Source organism: Schistocerca cancellata, chromosome 4 (assembly GCF_023864275.1).
Source record: "Schistocerca cancellata isolate TAMUIC-IGC-003103 chromosome 4, iqSchCanc2.1, whole genome shotgun sequence".
NCBI lineage: Eukaryota > Metazoa > Arthropoda > Insecta > Orthoptera > Acrididae > Schistocerca > Schistocerca cancellata.
This window is the reverse complement of record NC_064629.1, coordinates 138,871,406-138,892,553: the sequence shown is the minus strand read 5'-3', so window position 1 is coordinate 138,892,553 and position 21,148 is coordinate 138,871,406. Positions and strand designations below refer to the sequence as shown.

Sequence of the window (21,148 nt, the reverse complement as noted above, 5' to 3'; positions counted from 1 at the left end):
ACGTGAGCTGTCTTCACTAACCATTCAACCAACTGTTGTGTTTTCAGTGGTTGAGCTGATGGTGTATGGGAGCACAAAGACAGTGATTCATATCAAAGTTCTCCCAGTCGAACCTACAAACAGTGGTCGCCAACAGTTACATATGCATTATTCACCAAACATTCAGAGTACCCATCTACAGACACATTTTGTTTTGTGTACTTCCCGAAGAGTCAGGAATAGTAAGCAAGTTGTGCTTAATAAAACTGATTTTGTTAAAAAAGCAGACATACAACAGCTAATCATATACAGATGTAGAGGATGAGCATCACACTAAAATGTTATTTAATAAAGGAAAATTACATTACTAGATTACGTCTTTCCAACAAAATTTGGAAAATTAACTACCAACCTTGAACTTGGGAAGTTATATTTTGTACAATAAACAAAAATTTTAGGTCCGGTGACTCCAGAGTAATAATTACTTCAAAGAAGGGGCTAATAGTGTGAATAATATGACCAAAAAGAGATACATGGTGAGGTGGAGGGCTTTCAAATGTGGGGGATGGGGTTAGTCGTCATACTAGGGAGCAGCTCCTCGTTCCCTCCATTTCTAAGGGATAAATGCCAGAGAGAAGTCTTTGGCCTAGTCCAGTTGGCCCCTAACTCTATGTTCACACTGTTACCACAGTGTCATTTCAGCCATGGGTGCTGTCCAGATATCATCATAAAAAGCAACAGCTGCCAAAGAAACACCTACTGTTATCAGGGTTTATGTGACAATACTATGCTTCATTCATGCTGCACCTAGCATGGCTTTTTAACTTAGTTGCTATCCACTATCCAGCATTCATTCATGTTTGCTTGCACTGCATGGAAGTGTACGTTTGTGAAGATAGCAGCAATTTTCATCACATAGTATTGTTATTTTTGTTTGTGAGTCAAGATGAACAGTTTCGACACACACCGAGACAAACAAAGGGAGCAAACCACAGATTTCTTTATGCTAGAATAAACGAATTCTTTTTGGCACTGAAGACTGCAACAGCAAAGGCATGTGGTGTTTTGCTACAAACCAGACTGAAAATATTTGCAGAAGCATGGATAATGGAAATCTGTGGTTCAGAATAAAGTTTCCATCTCCAAGAAAATATATTAGTGAAGAAGAACTGTCATGGATCTGGACTTTTCCAAATAGACATTGTTCATCATATTGTATTGGAATTTTATTACTGTGGCAAGTGTCTTACAAGGCAAAATAGACAACAAATGTTTTAAATTACAAGAGTGCTTTCACAGGGGGAGGGTGGGGCTACCATTTGGGTGGAAGAATTCTGAAATCTTTGGGATTTAGACACACAAAACATATCAATGGAAGAGGTATTCTAATGGAGAGATCACATTTTTTAGCAGTTATGGCTACTTTTCTAAGAAAAATATACATCAGAAAAGAAAACTGTTGCCCTACTATTTATCTCGATGAGACCTGGTTCAGTCAAAATTACGCCATAGAGCACATCTGGGAGGATTTTGAAGGCAATGGCCAGCTGAAAGTGCGGACTGGCAAAGAAAAAAAGATTTTTTGCCTGTCATGTAGGACTATCTACATAAGATTTCATGAAAAGTGCAAAGAAAAATTTACATTTTGTGACCATCATGAAGAAATGAATCGTAGTGAATTTAAAGAATGTCATTTAGATTTATTGTGGGCTTTAGAAAAGGGTTTGCAAGATGTCATGGATAACGCCAATTACCTTCAAGAAAAAAAAAAAAAGAAAATTCCTAATTCATGTACAAAGAAGGAAGAAATTGCACCTGCTATACAAAATTGGAGATGCCAGAGGATGTATGGCGTCAGCAGCACCTTCAAAAAAAATATGAACTTGATAGCTTAGCAGCAGATATGGGAAACAAGGTCATGAGGCTGCCCCCTTACCACTGTCAACATTATCAAATAAAAAATGTAATGAGCCTAGTGAATGGGAAGGCCGCATCCAGAAACTGCAAAATGAATGATGTGCACAATTTACTTGAGGAAGCAATTGATGATGTCACAGTGAAAGACTTTATTAAGTGTGAATACCGTGCTGAAAACCTGCCAGAAAATGACTTTCTGGAGGAAAGCACCCAAGAAAAGTTCACTTAAGGAATTGTCATTGCTTAAAACGAGTCCTCTGAACAAGACAATTAAACAGCAATAAACACATTAAATGTTATATTTTTTGTCCCCCCCCCCCCCCCCCCCCCCCCGAAATCTGTGAACATTGCTCCCTTTCCTGTCATCTTCCCAGGTGTATGGTGACTGTGGCAACACATTTGTTGATGTTACTTCTGGGGAACAGAGGTCAAAATTAACATGCAAATCTAAGGAACACTTGAATGTTCACACAATCAACCATTTCCAAACTGTCACTACTGCACATGCGCAAATTCATGATTGCTGTGATCATCTTGATTTGCATTATTCAAACCATATTTAGTGTGTTTTGGTATTTGGCCACATCTGGCACTAGTTGACACATCTGCTGACTTTGCGACAAATGTCTTTGGTTTAAATACAGTGCTAGTTACACGTCTTTTTTTTTTCCCCTCCACGCTTAGCAACACATTTTGAAAGTTTATTCTCGTCAAGTGCAAATCTTAATGTAAGTATTTTTTTGTGATGTTTCAGAAACAAACAACATAAGTGATAGTGTGTGTGTGAGTGTGGTTTTCTATATAACTGAGGAGGCACAGTGCCTGATAACCTCAGAAAGACAATTACAGTGCAAGACAGCTGAACACCACATATGCAGACACCACACAAAATACTTATGTAAATATTTGTACTTGACAGCAAGAATAATACTTGACAGCAAGAATAAATTCTCAAAAAATGTCACGCTAAGCACAAGAAAAAAAAGAAAAAAATATGGAACTGGTGGAATGTTTCATTATTTATGTAATGAATGACAATTGCAAGCTTCCCAAAAACATCAATTATGATGTACGAAATGAAGTCAAAAATTTCTTCTTCACACACAGTTACCAGTTCCAATTAAATTGGCAGCTTTTATTAGATAATAAGCCCCTAGTAAGTAGTTTCATGCCTATTATGTACATATATCTCATATAAAGTGCAAAAAAGCAAGGGGGGATCTTATACGTAACTTTTAATGCTTAAAACATTATTTTCCACTTTTTACATTTTCCCACATTTTACACCACTTTTTTTAGTCCCTTGAAAAGTGTACAAGCGGGGTTTCACTATAGCTGTATAATTTAACAGACGAGCAATATTAATGTATTTGGCTGTAATAAATCTTCTAAAATGTACGAGAATACATTAGAGGCTGCCATTTCACTACAATATTTTCTAAACATTTTGTCAACATATGGTTTCACGGCCATAATAAATTGTTTGAGATAAGTCATTGTCTGCTTCTGGTTACAAAATCTTTATTACAATGTTCTACCTGCTGATTTGAGTATCATTTCATTTTCAAGTGCGTGTCTCTTGATGTACTGAACATAAATGCATTGTCTGATGACATAGTTTGCCGGGTTCATCTGCACACAAGCTGACCAAGACTTTTGGGTTGCGGCAATTGATGTGTACAGCAAGAACATGAGAGACGTTAAGCAGGCAGAAAAGGAGGAGTTCCTTCTACACATGCCCCTCCAGGCACCATTTTCATTGCTTTATAGTATAGTTTGTGTAGTTATGAACAATATGTCTGTGCAGAACTGAAGACAGTGGGAAAGGTAGTGACAAGCTGATCCTTTAAATTTGCCCATGTAACATCTGTTTTCCACATTTATACAATGAGTATATGACACAAATTTTCTGCACATTTGGCACACTATGGTTAAGAGGATCACTGAGTGCGTTACTTTTTAAGTTCAATTCCTGAAATGCTCACATCAAATATTAAGTGGCTGTACCAATTTCGACAGACTAGTCATTGCCAATATAAAATGTTGACTCCTTAAATTCTTTGACACAGCTGTTGGCCAAGAAATATTTACAGGGCATCAATAAAGGTTGGTCTGTCAAAAATGGTACAGACACTAAATAAATTTTGTGGGCATTGACTGAAACAAACTTTAAGAGATGCTGTGTGTAGTCAAGAAACAAGACCAGTATTCTTAAGCAATTACTGTAAACCACAAAGACCCACATCTGTGTTAACAGCAAATCATTGCTTCATACAGTCTGCTCTACTGTGCAACACAGTATTAGAAAATTTTCACACCATAGACTTTCAACGAGCAAATTGTAACAGCCTAGGTCAAAGACTGCTTTTTACTGTGTGTGTGTGTGTGTGTGTGTGTGTGTGTGTGTGTGTGTGTGTGTGTGTGTGTGTGGGTGCGCGCATGCGCGTGTGTTGGGGGGGGGGGGGGGGGGGGGTTAACATACAGCTTGTGACAGACAGTAAAACCAATTATTAAGGAAATGGTTGCCATAAAAGATTATATACTGCTTCTAACTAAATAAAACATGCAATATATTTTATTGAGAGGGAGGGGAATGACCCCAAATAAAAAATAAAAAGAGGAGCATGAGGGGGAGGAGGAACACACACACACACACACACACACACACACACACACACAGAGAGAGAGAGAGAGAGAGAGAGAGAGAGAGAGAGAGAGAGAGATTTAATTACAAAAGAAAACTTCAGTATCACAGCTGATTTTACCATGTTTAAGCTCTGCTTGGCCATACTGCTGGAAACCAAGACCCTCTCCTGCTGGGTTGGCTCCTTCAGATGGCTTGACTTTCCGAGGTTCTGAATCCTAAATTGATGCAATAATTGCTACAGTATAAATATTTGTAGTTATTACATAAACTTAACATAATTTCTGTGCAAAAATTCATATCTATACAACATAAAGTTAACAATCACCCTTAAACACTTGGTAGCCACACACAGAAACTTATGTTTGTTGTCAAAAAACATTTTGGGGACTTTTCTTCATCTCCAGGTAATTTCCAAAATATTGTGTGATTAATACACACAAGTTCTAGCTGTTTCAACAGTTTAGCATACAGTCACAAACACAGTCTTCATAAAGTTTCAGAGAGGATTTCAACAAGTATAGTCAGGTACTCAAACACTACATAAAATAATTAAAGCACACTCACAAAAAATATCACACACACATCTCGATACTACATACAGATGTAGCACAATTCCAAATTTGAATTACTAACACTTTGCATTACATTGCAATACACTTATTTCAACTAGATGTGCAAAGCAGAGACACACAGGATAGTCTTTTATTGTTGTAATTACAACGGCAAGACAGTAACTGAAACCAGTTTTACGATATTCATAGTAAACTTATTGCAAAAACAAAATATTTACACAAAGATTTCTAAACCTGACATATCTTAACAGATGTGAGAAACTTACGAAAAGAGAGCCTCCCATAGTCGGCGGAATTGGTGCTGTTTGAGAAGCACTGATACTCATTATCTTCCGTTTCAGTTTTGTTGGACATTTGTCAAAAATTACTAAAAATTCTGCTGTCAGTTGTTCCAACTGATCAAGACTGACAGTTTTGTCCACATACCAAAACCAATCTTTTCCTTCATTTGATTGAGGTATCTGTTTAACAGAAGAAGAAACAAAAGTCAAACTGAACTGCATACTGACAATATGAGGGGAGGTGGGAGGAGTTTTAAATTACATTATCTGAAATACATGCATGTGATGGGACCTCCCAGACATAATTTAGCAAATTTATAACTAAAGTTCTTCTTGACATTCAGCTGCCACTACCAGAAATAACAGGAAAGAAGTAAACAACTAATTGATGTGGACATCTGTTTAAAAATAATACAGAAAAATTTATAAATCGCCATATATGAACAATGTGTTACACAAATTATATCATACTACTCCTGCTACACAAGGGAAAAAATTACTTATCTGGATGCTAAACAACTTTCTAAGTTCACTACCTTTCCTGCTGGTGTCAGAAGAAAGCTCAAATGTTCTACTTTTTTTTATTGCAGTTAACTTGGCGTTAACAGCTCACTGAGCCAGGTGGTGCAGTGGTTAGCATACTGGACTCTCATTCGGGAGGACAATGGTTCAAACCTGTGTCTGGCCATCCTGATTTAAGGTTTCCCATGATTTCACTAGATCACTTCAGGCCAATTCTGGGATCATTCCTTTGAAGGGGCATGGCCAACTTCCTCCCCCATCCTTCCGTAATCTCATGGGACCAATGACCTTGCTGTTTTGTCCCCTCCTCCCAACCAACCGACCAACCAACTGCTCACCTTCTTCATAGCATTGCATTCAAGCCATAAAAATAAACATTTTATTCCAGATTGTTTACATTTATTATTTTATGTCTGCAGAAGACAATACAACTCTTGTGTGAGTTACTTCGTACAATAACCTCTCGACTGATAAGCTCATACTCGCAAATACATTAAGGAGGAACATCTAAACACAATAATGTGTCACAATTTGATCACAGAACAAGTGTCAAAATCTACACATCCGCACCTTGATTTTAGTTCTGAGGGAGATAAATGGACAACATTTGTCAGTTTATTGTACTTCAATTGTACTTCAACATAACCTTAAAAGTTATTACAACATACTTTTCTTATTCCACCTCACCTGATTTTCTTTATTATGGCAATGAGGAAGCTTACTATCAATGCTGAATGACATCAGTCTCTTTATATACAGTTTTTGATAAATTTGCAGCATCTTCAATAACAAATATGAACACAAAATCAGTTGAATATATAAAAACAGTTTAAACATTACTCACAAAAGCCAGTTTTAGATCTGCTTTTGGTCATCTTTCGCCAAATGTGCCACTCATATTGCACAAAACTTTCTCACGGTTAATTTTTCATGTAAAATTTACTACATCCCTTCTATTGGTATGAGTATGATGTCAGCTTTAAACACCTGTTTAACCATCAGTCATTAAGTATTCAATTATACACTTTACGAATAACTTCATCTGTGGATACAGTTTTGGGATGTTATTCACATAGATCAGTTTCAAGAGAAGTGTGGCAGTGTTTAAGTTCAGCCACCTATTTCTTAACTGTTAAAAATGAAGGTGTGAATTTCGTGCACATGTTCATAAACTTTGGGTTAATTTTTACTGTCCAAAAAAGAAATTTACGGTGACATGTTACTGGAGTCACCTCATTTTAAGAAAACATGCCCAACAAGACTACTTGAGAATATTTGTCAAGAAAAACATTAAGCAAATGAAGTTGAGAGCTGACATGCCCAACAAGACTACTTGAGAATATTTGTCAAGAAAAACATTAAGCAAATGAAGTTGACAGCTGACTGACATTCTCGTGTAACGAGTACCAACATAACTAAAATGAAACTTCATATATGCCACCATCAACACCATGCAAAGCCAAAAGCTTTTCATCTTGCCCTTTTATACAGGGTGTTACAAAAAGGTACGGCCAAACTTTCAGGAAACGTTCCTCACATACAAATAAAGAAAAGATGTTATGTGGACATGTGTCCGGAAATGCTTAATTTCCATGTTAGAGCTCATTTTAGTTTCGTCAGTATGTATTGTACTTCCTCGATTCACCGCCAGTTGGCCCTATTGAAGGAAGGTAATGTTGACTTCGGTGCTTGTGTTGACATGCGACTCATTGCTGTACATTACTAGCATCAAGCACATCATTACGTAGCATCAACAGGTTAGTGTTCATCACGAACATGGTTTTGCAGTCACTGCAATGTTTACAAATGCGGAGTTGGCAGATGCCCATTTGATGTATGGATTAGCATGGGGCAATAGCCGTGGCGCGATACTTTTGTATCGAGACAGATTCCGGAACGAAGGTGTCCCAACAGGAAGACGTTCGAAGCAATTGATCGGCATCTTAGGGAGCACGGAACATTCCAGCCTATGACTCGCGACTGGGGAAGACCTAGAGCAACGAGGACACCTGGAATGGATGAGGCAATTCTTCGTGCAGTTGACGATAACCCTAATGTCAGCGTCACAGAAGTTGCTGCTGTACAAGGTAACGCTGACCACATCACTGTATGGAGAGTGCTATGGGAGAACCAGTTATTTCTGTACCATGTACAGCGTGTGCAGGCACTATCAGCAGTTGATTGGTCTCCACGGGTCTCCACACTTCAGCGAATGGTTCATCCAACAATGTGTCAATCCTCATTTCAGTGCAAATGTTCTCTTTACGGATGAGGCTTCATTCCAACGTGATCAAATTGTAAATTTTCACAATCAACATGTGTGGGCTGATGAGAATCCGCAAGCAGTTGTGCAATCACGTCATCAACACAGATTTTCTGTGAACGTTTGGGCAGGCATTGTTGGTGATGTCTTGATTGGGCCCTATGTTCTTCCACCTACGTTCAACATGTGGTTCATGCACGATGGAGCTCCTGCACATTTCAGTCGAAGTGTTCGTACGCTTCTCAACAACAGATTCGGTGACCGATGGATTGGTAGAGGCGGACCAATTCCATAGCCTCCACGCTCTCCTGACCTCAACCCTCTTAACTTTCATTTATGGGGGCATTTGAAAGCTCTTGTCTACGCAACTCCGGTACCAAATTTAGAGACTCTTCGTGCTCGTATTGTGGACGGCTGTGATACAATACGCCATTCTCCAGGGCTGCATCAGCGCATCAGGGATTCCATGTGATGGAGGGTGGATGCATGTATCCTCGCTAACGGAGGACATTTTGAACATTTACTGTAACAGGACATTTTTAACATTTCCTGTAACCAAGTGTTTGAAGTCATGCTGGTACGTTCTGTTGCTGTGTGTTTCCATTCCATGATTAATGTGATTTGAAGAGAAGTAATAAAATAAGCTCTAACATGGAAAGTAAGCGTTTCCGGACACATGTCCACATAACATATTTTCTTTCTTTGTGTGTGAGGAATGTTTCCTGAAAGTTTGGCCGTACTTTTTTGTAACACCCTGTATAATGATCATTAAAGTATTTTTTGCCTGACAGATAACACTGGGATTTCAACGATACTTCACAGGCAAACTTCCCCCCTCCCCCCCGTTCCTAGCAAAAATGTTTCCCATTACAATTACAATACATTACATTTCCTAAAATAATGTCCCATTCACTTTTTTCTTTAGGACTAATCGTTTCAGCATTGCAAGTAATAGGAAAGTTGTGGATTATTAAAAATATTGTTTTAATGTTATAATATTAAAATTAACATGTATTTAAACAATCTGGGTTAAACATAAATATTAAATATGTGTACCAAGTCTAAGTGTGGTAAAGCCTCATTAAGGAACACAACGTGTCCTGAGGGTGTCAGAGAGCAAGGAAGGTAGGCAGCTGGATTGTGGTCATGCAGTTCCTTCCTTCACAGGTCTGCAAACTAAAGATCGTGCAAGTGATTCCTCCCTCTGTCTACCCCATTACTTCACAAGAAGGAACTACAGGGTGTTTCATAAACTTATAAATTATACTAACCCTCCACAGCATGCCTTATGAATCACTGGAGATGCACTGTGCAGACACGCCTGGGGGACATTTATTTCCCACAAAATACGTCAACACTGCATGGAATGCAGATATGAGTTACTAAGAAGGCTAACAAAATAAATGCAAATGGGCAGAACCTATGTAAATCTCTGCATACTGTTCTACACTGCTAGAGGGTAAGTTGATTCTTAGTCATCCTGTACAGCAGATGATGTACTATTTCAGGAAAGGCAACTTCCCCCTCTATTAGCACTGCTCGATTTTCAGTCTACAGACAGACTATACCTCCTCTACATTTCCTGTCCCGACTTCTTACATGAACACACAAAATAACTTTACTGACCTTGTTTTTACCGAGTAGTACTGTTTTCAGTTTACTGAGTACTACTTATTTGCAGTTGTTAAATGAGCTCTTACGCAAAACTGAGCGAGATGGCGCAGTGGCTAGCACACTGGACTCGCATTCGGGAGGACGACGGTTCAATCCCGAGTCCGGCCATCCTGATTTAGGTTTTCCATGATTTCCCTAAATCGCTACAGGCAAATGCCAGGATGGTTCCTTTGAAAGGGCACAGCCGGCTTGCTTCCCCGTCCTTCCCTAATCCAATGAGACCGATGACCTCGCTGTCTGGTCTCCTCCCCCAAACAATCCGATCCAATCTTACGTAAAAAAAAAAGCTCATTAGCTAGAGCTGTCAGCTGTTTAACAAACTGAAGAAACTGCCCCAAGTGTTTCATGCTGTGCATATGTACTCGATAATGTCGATTTTACTGTATCTGCTATCAATAGCTGGAATACTTTTCGCAACTTAAAGGTATCAACCAATTTGAAGAGGCCCAGAGGTTTAAATTGGCTCCCTCTAGTGCTTAATTTCTAAAATTTTAGGTGCCAGAATGCACCTCTTCATCTATGCAACCACCCCCCTACCCCCCTCCCCATCCCCATCCCAGCATAAAAACTCGTTATGACATTCAAGTTTTTAAAACATAATTTCTTATAACCAAACCAATGAATCCAGGAGATTTAATATAAACAACAGGTGCTACTGCCTGTCATCATAGCAGTGTTGCTTTGCTCCCTACTTCTGCTCAATACATTGTGGTTCACACAACTGCACACTGTGCTAAGGTGTTTTATTGGCTAAATGCACCTGCATAGTAAGCAGGAGACTTGGGATTGATTCCCGGCCTTAGCACAAATTTTTGCTCACCGCATCAGTCTATATGCATAAAATCATATCTATATGAGACCAGTAAAGTCTCTAAAATTGTGTATCTGCACCTGGGTTTGAGGCTGGATCCCGCATTTAAATTTGATGCAGAGGTGCTATTTCAGAACATAGAGAGCCTCCACCTGCCTAGTAAGCAGGAGACCCAGCTTCGATTCCTCGCCTTGGTACAAAGTTTCACTCGCTGCTTCAATCTATGCACATAAAGTACTTCAAAGACTGTAATCCAGACAACATTGTCAAAAACTTTTTCCTAAATTTACAGTTGTTATAAATTTAGAGTTTCCTTTCTTCAAGATACCTCCTAAGACGGGTCACCGAGTCTCATCTTTCTACATTCCTCCAGAACCCAAATTTATCTCCTCACAGGTCAACTTCCCCAGTCGTACCACTCTTCTGTAGACACTTAATGTTTATTAATGGGATTATTACAATTATCTGGAAGTCAGGATATTTTGTCTGTCTCATATCCTGGATATGAGGTGGAACAGTAGGTTCTCCCATGTATCGTAATAATTGGCTTACAACTTTCAGTGCCTTATCAAATTAGTCTCACTATCACATTCCCATTCCCTTTCCATAATATTTGTTTCACATTTCTTTCCTTTGTATACCCCTTCCAAATATTTCCATCCAAATTTCAGCCTTCCTTTCTTTGCTTTGTAATGGCTTACCATCCGAGAACCTTATGTGCATACAGATGCTTCTCTTTTTTCCACAGGTATCTAATTTTTCTACACACGGCATCCTTATTTCCAATAGTCATGCATGGTTTTGTAACTTTGCACTTCCCCATTAGCTATTTAAATTTTCCCAGTTTGCACTTTCTATCAAGAACCCTTTTTAGAGATATGCAGTTACTTTTTTCTGCTTCATTTGCTACATTTTTATATTTTCTCCTTTCATCATTAAATCCAACTATTTCTGTTGGGCCTTGTCATTTTTCCCTAGTTGGCCCTTTGTTGCCTTGACTATTTCACAAATCAAAGCTACTGTTTCATAACTCAAGGCTACTCATTCTTCATCTATCTTATTTCTTAAGACTCTTTTGACTACTTCACCCCGTTACTGCCTAATGCAGGATAACAAACACTGAACAAATTCAGAGACATGCTGCAAGGATTGTAACAGGTTGGTTTAGACCATAGGGAAGTGTAAGGTAAATGCTCAGAGAATTTAAATGGGTATCCTTTTAAAAAGGATGACAAAGTTCTCGCGAAACCCTAGTGGGTAAATTTAGAGAACCTGTAATCAATGAAGATTGGGCAACCACTACGTTGCCACCAAAGTATATCTCACATAGGGGTCATGATAAAAAAGAAGAAAGGTCATAGTGCATACAGAAGCATATAAACAGTCATTTTTGCCCTTGCTTTGTATGCAAATGGAATAGCAAAGAAAGTTGATAGTATTAGTATGAAGTACTCTCGACCATGCACTGCACAGTGGCTTGTAGAGTACTGATATAGAATGCTCAACATCTCAACAACCTTTAATTCTTTCAATTAATCCTGGACCTTTCTCCTTACTTTCCTACTACTCCGTAATTCAGCTTGTGTCTGTTTTTAATAACAAACAAATTATGGTGAAAGATATACATCTACTTCTGAAAATGCTTTCCAATACAAACACGGTTTCTAAATCTCAATCTTACAATTATATAGTCTACCTGAAATTATCTTCTGGTGCCACCAGGTCTCTTCCAACCATGTAACCTGGTTTCGCGATTTTACATGTCGAATACATTCGGTAACATGTGGCATTCTTTAATGACTTTGTAAGGCTTAGATTTTCATTGACAACTGTAAAAACACCAGTTTTTTTTTTTTTTTACCTCACCCACGATTCTTGCAATGACTGAGCAGGCATTAATGCACAGGATATGAGAGTGTAACCTCTCCACAGTTCTTTACCTTCACTCACAATATTCTTAGATTGGAGGGAATTTTTATTTTATCCTTGTAGTAATTATTCCTCTAGGGAACTGGTTGTAGATATCTTGGTCCAAGTTTACACATTTTTATACAAGAATGATTGTATTCTTTTGCAATGAAATGAGTCGACCAACACACTTCTGTATGTTTGGTCTTACAACACATCGCACCTAGTGAGTCCCCATTTTTGTTCACAGTAAGGCACTAGATTTTTCAGTTTTTCATCCCTCTGCAGTTTCATATGTATCAATACAGACAATCTGGCTGCACTGAAGCCCATTCATTTTGTTTGATCCAGTTCACAAAGTATTGCATTTGGTTGTATAACAATAGATTCTTTAAGTAACTGCACAAGAGTTTGCACGCCTTTCTTTACATTTCGCTAAAAAGGACAACACTGTTATCAATGAAGGTGGTTCACCCATTTGTCATAACCAAGGGGGAAGACTGCAGATGCCTTTTCAATTAACGAATATCATCATCATCATCATGAACAACAACAACAGCCACCACTAGTACTACATGGACTAGCCACTGTAGGCTGTCCTAGTTGTTTAACAGTCCACCACTTACACAGGCACACCATACTGTGTATTCTGGAAGGTGAATAAAGACATATTTTGTTTTGCTTTGTGATTTAACGGTTAAAGCCAAGGGATTTATATCAAGAAAAATATTGCAGGAGATTTTCCAACAATCAGATTTTACAAATTGTATAGTTCCTTCTGGCATTGTACCTTTGCAACCTTATTTTTTACATTTAGCAGCATTGGTATTTAAGAACTATTTTGACAATTATAAATTTCTTCTTTATACAACCATGAGTAATGAAATCTGAGCTACCTGCTATATTGGAGAAAAGTGCTGACCACCATTGTGAATGGACTGGGAGTCATTATGTCTCCCACTGGGCAGTTCCGTGACAATAGAGGGCAGAATCGGCAGGACATGTGATATCAACACACCTGATAGTAGAAGTATCAAGTGAGCATAATGGATGAGACATTCTATTTCTGTGGTTGTGCAAGCACTGGGCTTTTCATGTTGACTGTGTCAACAGCATACCAAAAGCACTTACATTCTGGAGAAACTGCCAGAGTCAACTGCCATGGAAAAAATGTGTTGATGACAAGGTCAACCATCAAGTTTCGTAACTGGGGAGAGACCAGCCACAGCGCAGCAAATCATTTGTCAATTCAATGCTGAACAACTACCCGTGGTCAAAAATACCATCGAGAATGATCTCCTCAATATGTGGTACATAGAATATCGTGGGCAGAAAATAACCCCCACTGGATGCTACAAGCATGGAAAACGACTGTTTGGAATGACAAATGACATCTCACAGTACACAATGGCAAATGTCAATAGCAGGGCATAAACAAGTTGAAAACCAAAAGTGGTAGTATATTCCACTAGCAAGCAAGGTATCATTCAGGCAGGTGGCATAGGTATTCTCTTATGGGAGACAATACATGGGATGAAATTTTAATATACTAGTCATCATCTCTCAACAAAAACAATAAAATATCCTACTGTCTACAATCATTTGCATCACTTCATTAGCCTACAGTACCCCATACACACAATGGTTTGATGAACACCACATGAGCATGAAATTGCTTGTGTGCCCCCCCCCCCCCCCCCCCTCCTGCCTTCCTGATTACCTAACCCAGGGTCGGTCAGGCACGAAAAACTTCACGTGAGCACAACAAGCTGCCCATGTGCAGTCCAAGGTTCAGCCTGTGTCGGCACTAGTCTGCATGTCTCAGCTTTGTTCTACCCTCCTCGGTATGGTGCAACATTTCATTTACCAATGTGATGCGACACTTTCTTATGAATTTGCTGAACCTTATTTTGGTCACCCCAACTTTCTCCAGTTGAGCAGAACCTTGGTGTAAGCAATGTTTATCCTTTCTTATTTATTCCTGGTAGAAAGGAAGTTCCCAGGGCCAGTGACTGTTTGCGCAGGAGAGACAATCTAGGGATCTATGGTTGCAATCCTATAAAAATGAATGGGAATCACAGAGGAGAAGGATGAGAGCTCTCAATATCTATTACGTACTTGAATAATCGATGGGTATCATAATTTGCTATGAAACACCATTACACAACCATGTAGAAAGGATTTTAAGATTTAGTTGATGATGAAAGAGCTACAGATTATAACAACTGACAGATGGCTTGTTTAGGATTCCTTGTTCTGTGCATCAAGAAGCACTTTGTGTTAAACATGCAGGCATTGAGTACATGATGGAAACCGTGGTGAGAAGAGTAATTTTTCTGAAGTTGCACACTTTATTATTAGTCTAGCGAAGCACTTTTGAACACTTTTCCAAAAACAGTCTTGAACAGCAAGTTTGACAGCCTACATGCACCAGAAATATTTTAGATCTAGAAGCTATGAACAGGCCTGACCTTATCAAAGGTATCAGTATAGAGACAGGGATTAGTGATCAGTACATCATCTTGGTGACAATGGTTACTAGAGTTAATAAAAAGATCAAGAAGGCTAGGAGAGTATTTTTGCTAGAAAGAGCAGATAATCAATTGTTAGCATCCCACTTTGACAATGAGTGGGCGTCATTCAGTTCCAGTATGATGGGCATAGAGAAATTATGGGCAAAGTTTAAATGGACTGAATATCGCACTCAGGAGAATTATATTCCAAGTAAGTGGATAAGGATGGAAAGTACACTCCATGATTTAATAAAATTCAGAAAATGCTGAGGAAGCGAAGACTATTACACTCTTGGTTCAAAAGAGAACAGGCAAATGCTGACAGGCAAAAGTTAGTGGAGATTTGTGTGTCTGTAAAACGACTGATGCATGAAGCACACAACAATTACCACCATTTGTCATACTTTAACAAAAGTTCTCACTGAGAAGCTGAGAAAATTCTGGTCCTGTGTAAAATCGCTAAATGTGTCAGAGATTTCTATACTCTCACTCTTTGGCCACATTGATGATGATGATGTTTGGTTTGTGGGGCGCTCAACTGCGTGGTTATCAGCGCCCGTACAATTTCCCAACCTTTGCTCAGTCCAATTTCGCCACTTTCCTGGATGATGATGAAATGATAAGGACAACACAAACACCCAGTCATCTCGAGGCAGGTGAAAATCCCTGACCCCGCCGGGAATCGAACCCGGGACCCCGTGCTCGGGAAGCGAGAACGCTACCGCGAGACCACGGCGGCGGACGGCCACATTGATGTGGCAATAGAAGATGCCAAGAGGACAGCTGACGTTTTAAATTTCCCATTTAAGAAATTTTTCATACAGGAAGATCGTACAAACATGCTGTAGTTTGACCAGCACACAGACTCGCATATGGAGGACACAGCAATAGGCATCCCTGGTGTAGAAAAGAAACTGAAAGAGTTGAAAACAGATAAGTTTCCAGGTGTGGATAGAATCCCAGTTCGGTTCTACAAAGAATACTCTATGGCATTGGCCCCTTATTTAGCTTGCATTTATCATGACTCTCTCACTCAGAATTAAGTCCCAACCGACTGGAAAAAAGTGCAGGTGCCTCCTGCATATAAGAAGGGTGAAAGGACTAACCCGCAAAATTACATACCGATGTACTTAACATCCGTTTTGTGCAGAATTCTTGAACATATTCTCAGTTCGAATATAATAAATTTCCTTTGAATTCGAAAATCTTCTGTCCATAAATCAGCAGTTTTAGAAAACATTGCTTGTCCAAAACAGAACTTGCCCTTCTGTCACACAATATCCTGTGGACTATGGATGAAGGGCAGCAGGCAAATTCCATATGTCTAGATGCCCCACCGCAACTGTTAATGAAGGTACGAACACATGGATTAGGTTCCCAGATATGTGACTAGCTTGAAGACTTGTTAATTAATACGACCCAGTGCCTCGTCCTCGACAGTGAGTGTTCATGGGAGACAAGGGTATCGTCAAAAGTGCCCCAGGGAAGTGTGACAGGACTGTTATTATTCTCTATATACATAAACAATCTGATTGAGAGGGTGAGCAGCAACCTGTCGCTGTTTGCTGATGTTGCTGTGGTGCATAGGAAGGTTCAATTCCATTAGGAAGTTTGTTCACCACAACCACACAACAAGTATTGCAAGCAAGGGAAACTCCAGCATTGGTTGTATAAATCTGAAAACATTTATTACTATTATTACTACTGCATATCAATTTTCAATCACAGAGTGATCATCTTCAGCGCAAGACTAAGTCCTGTGAAGCCATATAACCATGAATAAAAAATAACTTCAAACGTGTGTTCATCGCAGAGAACATGCCAACTAGCAATTGGCATATTCTTTACTATAATTAGGTTTGAAGTTATATTTTGTGCATAATTATATGTGCACTAATAATAATAATAATAATAATAATAATAAAGTTTTCAAATTTATATGACCAATTCTGGAGTTTCCCTTGTCTGCAGTATGGAAAGGTATCATGTTGAGTCACTGTAGGAAAACACAAGATGACTTTGACAAAATTTCAAGTCGATGTGCTGATTGGCAGTTAGCTTTAAATGTATAAAAATGAAGGTAAAAGCATACAGAATTCCCAGATATGTGAGTGGTGCTAAGTCTTCTTAAGTAACGAGTAGATGAGTAAGAAAAGTGATCCCATAATGTTCGAATACAGCATTAGCAGTGTGCTGCTTCACACGGGTCAGGTCGATTAAATATCTAGGTATAACACTGCAGGGCGATATTAAATGAAATCAGCATATAATGTTTGTAGTAGGGAAGGCAAATTGTCAACTTTGGTATATTTAGAGAATTTAAGGAGATGGCTCGTAGAACACTAGTACGATCCACTGTCAAGTATTATTCCAGTGTTTAGGATCTGCACCAGGTCATATTAAAATATCAAAGCAATTTAGAGATGGGCTGCTAGATTTGTTACTGGCAGGTTTGATCAACAGCAAGAATGGGAATCCCCTGGAGGGAAGGCAACATTCATTTTGAGAAACACTATTGAGAAAGTTCAGAGAACTAGCATTTGAAGTTGACTGCAGAACGATTCTACTGCCACCAAGACCCACTAAGATAAGATAAGAGAAATTAGGGCTCATACAGAGGTACAGATAGCCATTTTTCCCTCACTCTATTTGCAAGTGGAACGGGAAAGGAAATAACTAGTAGTGATACTAGGTATCCTATGCCACCCATTGTACAGTGGCTAGCAGAGTATGTATGTACATGTACATCGTTAGTCACAGCAGTTTTTTATGAAACTGAATGAAGAGTATGGATATGTTATATATTACTGCAAAGTATGCTTGTTAAGCAAATGAAATGTCTGGAATGAGTTTCTGATGTCAGATCCACTGTTGCTGAATTTCTGAAGAAAAATGGAAAGCAAGAACAAAAATTAGAGAATCCATAATGGATTGCAGACCTTGCATTTTAAATAGAGTTAACTGCAGACTGCCTGCAGGGAGAGTTTGCAAGGTGAGAAGCAATTTATTTCTGATTTCATGGCGACAATGGATGCACTTAAAACGAAAACTGCACTGTGGAAGGGACAACTTCTAATGAGGAACACCATACATTTCCTTAAGCTAACTGGCATTAACCCTTTTACTACTACAGGCCTGCTCTCTGCATTCTGTGGTGAGGACGACTTTTGTTATGGCTCTACTGTTTGCCAAATGCTGGTACCTGTGCTGAGAGATTTTTCAAAAACCATTAGGTGACAAAATTTGATTTTTGTACATCTTACAGACTGATATCTTCACCAAACTCCTTTTCATTAGGCATCATACTTACTGTGCCGCATCAAATTGAGTACAACATTGCACATAAGTTTAAAGTGTTTGCAGAGGTAAAAACACACTGGTAAACTTCGCATGTGGTTGAGTTTAGCTCATATAATGCAGTGAACGATATAGACAAGATATTGAAATTTTGTTTAAAATCGAAGGCAGTAAGATATCTCATTTCATTCTTCACCCCCCCCCCCCCCCCCCAATGATATCACACAATGTGGCACATATGTTTTATTTTAATTATTCGAAATTTTTTTATTTGCCGAGATATGGAAGTAACTCATCTGAAGCAATAAGAAGTCGGCAGCTAAGGACGCATACAGATGTCCAGAGCATGTAGGGAAACCCAAATGGCATGTGTATACACATCCACAGCACCTGGAGAAGAGTGTAGCAGGATGTGTAGAAACACCCACAATAGCGGAAGTGTTAAAGGAAACATGAATTTTGAACAATCTATTAATGACTTTCAATAATTCCAGCAAAAGCTTCCTAAACATCTGAGGCCACAGCCTTTCTTAGACCTGTTTTTTGAGCTGTTTTCGAGACACTTAGCCATTTCAGCTGAAAGAGTCCACGTGCATCTGCAGACAAAACTGGTCAATCTGTAATACAATTCCTGTTTAAAAGACAAAGACTTTTGCATTAAAACTGTCCAGGAGTTTTACGTTGTGTTCCTCGGGAAGCATTTCCACGCCTGGATCATGAGATTGCAAATATTATATCAATGTTTCGATCAACATATATACATGAAAGGTGTTTTTCAATTATGAAACCAAGTAAGTCACTGTTACGTGGCAACCTGTGTGATTCTCATGACAACAGTTTGTGCCATACATAAATCTTATTATGTCTTCAGTGCACTAGAAATAATTACGTACTACTAAAATTTGTTTTGTTTATTATCTATGTTGTTGAGAAATGTAAAACAAAGCCGCAATCCACGCTTTTGCAGTTACCTCTCCTTTCCCTCCTCCCACTCATGCAGCACTGTGTGGTAGAGGGGGACAGCACTGTGTGGTAGAGGGGGAAGTGTGCACTCGTGTGAGGGATTGACACACTTGCACAAGCACTGCATGTGGACAGAGTACTTGACTGCCCCTGTCCTAACCTCAAATGAATTGAGAACGTAAAACATCAGCAATTCTATGAAGTGAATTGGACCTCATTCCTCCCATGTCTCCATTATTTGGAAGAGGGAGCTGATCAGCAATGGATCACGATAGCTCCCATTAACTTCTGATTTCCTCCAGTTTCCTTACCATTATGAATCACAGTCATGAAGAGTGAAAGCTGATTTTACTTACTATTAGGTAATAGTTTCAAATTCAATTGTTCATGACTGTAAATAAAAGAAACACCAATAATTTAAGTGACACGCAGCACTCAATTTTCCATTGTCCTCCCATTTTGCATTTGAAACATATTTCACTTACTGCTTTTAGAACAATCACAGAGCACTAACCCTAAATAAGAAAAACTCCAAGAGATCAGCTGATGCATCAGCCCATATTTTCTAGAACAACCACTTTTACTCAATTACAATGCATCAAACCTTTGTGAAAATCATACAATAAAGTTGTATGGAGATGGGAGGGAAGGACTGGGGTGGGGACTGAAAAAACAATGTTCCTTTATATTATTCCACAAAACGAGTTTTCCTTTTAACAATCAGATATCTAATGAGCTTTAAAAACACCTACAAAATAAAGGTTTCACCTTACCAGATAAAATTTAGCAAACAAAATAATGAGTAAACATACCTCCCAATTTGACCACTTGCAAGCCAAGTGAATACAGAAACACGCCACAACAGTTGGTTTGTATTGAAGGCACATCGTTGTCAAATGGAGACTGTAAAAGTTATATACAAATTACTGCATTAACACTTCAACACAAGTTCTTCATTCATAAATCTACAATTTAAATGAGTAAGCAATACATCCCATATTTCTATCAATCAAATGTATAAAATGTGAAGTTTAAGTGTTAAAATAATTGAAATTACAGAAGAACAGAGTGAATGCCTTGAACTTGTGCTTATCTTCAGGGAGCACAACTCCCAGTACCGCCAGCAAAAAAACCTAAAATCCAAAATAAAGAAATAGAAAATAACACTCTTATTTTCAGAACTATATGTTCCTTCTTCAGAAATTAAAGGATGACTAACATTCCTCAACCAATCACTCCTTCCTCCACAAAGAGGGATTGTGTAGCTCCTAAGGCTAACAGTATTTTCTATTATGTTACTTTCTATCTTAACTGTTTCTGTTGGCAATAATGAAAGCTGCATTTACAACCATCAACATATTGAAACTTCCTGGCAGATTGAAACTGTGTGCCCGACCGAGACTCGAATTCGGGACTTTGCCTTTCGCAGGCAAGTATGGTAGAGCACTTGCCCGCGAAAGGCAAAGTCCCGAGTTCGAGTCTCGGTCAGGCACACAATTTTAATCTGCCAATAAGTTTCATATCAGCGCACACTCCGCTGCAGAGTGAAAATCTCATTCTGGAGGCATCAACATATTGTTGGTACCAAATTACATATTATTGGAATGCAGAGTGAGATAATTAAATTATTTACAGCTAATATTCTGTCACTAAGCCAGTTGCACACAGCATCAACACGATAGATTCATGATAAATTCATAGCTTTTTCCACAAGTTTAATAAACACAATAGGTACACGTAACTGAGACTTTAGTCATCAACAAAATATTCTCCTTTACTATTTACAAGTCTGCCAACACTG

At 38.7% G+C, this 21,148-nt stretch overlaps 1 protein-coding gene across 2 annotated transcripts in view; it reads right to left on the bottom strand.

Moving 5' to 3' along the window:
* The window catches only part of LOC126183212 (cyclin-T-like), a 113,670-nt gene that overhangs the window by 49,595 nt on the left and 42,927 nt on the right, over window positions 1-21,148 (bottom strand). For both annotated transcript variants that reach the window (XM_049924996.1, XM_049924995.1), the window contains exons 5-7: window positions 20,160-20,250; window positions 5,382-5,576; window positions 4,662-4,758 (exon numbers count right to left, since the gene is read on the bottom strand). In XM_049924996.1, the coding sequence (XP_049780953.1) occupies window positions 4,662-4,758; window positions 5,382-5,576; window positions 20,160-20,250 (383 nt within the window). The remainder of the gene's footprint in view (window positions 1-4,661; window positions 4,759-5,381; window positions 5,577-20,159; window positions 20,251-21,148) is intronic.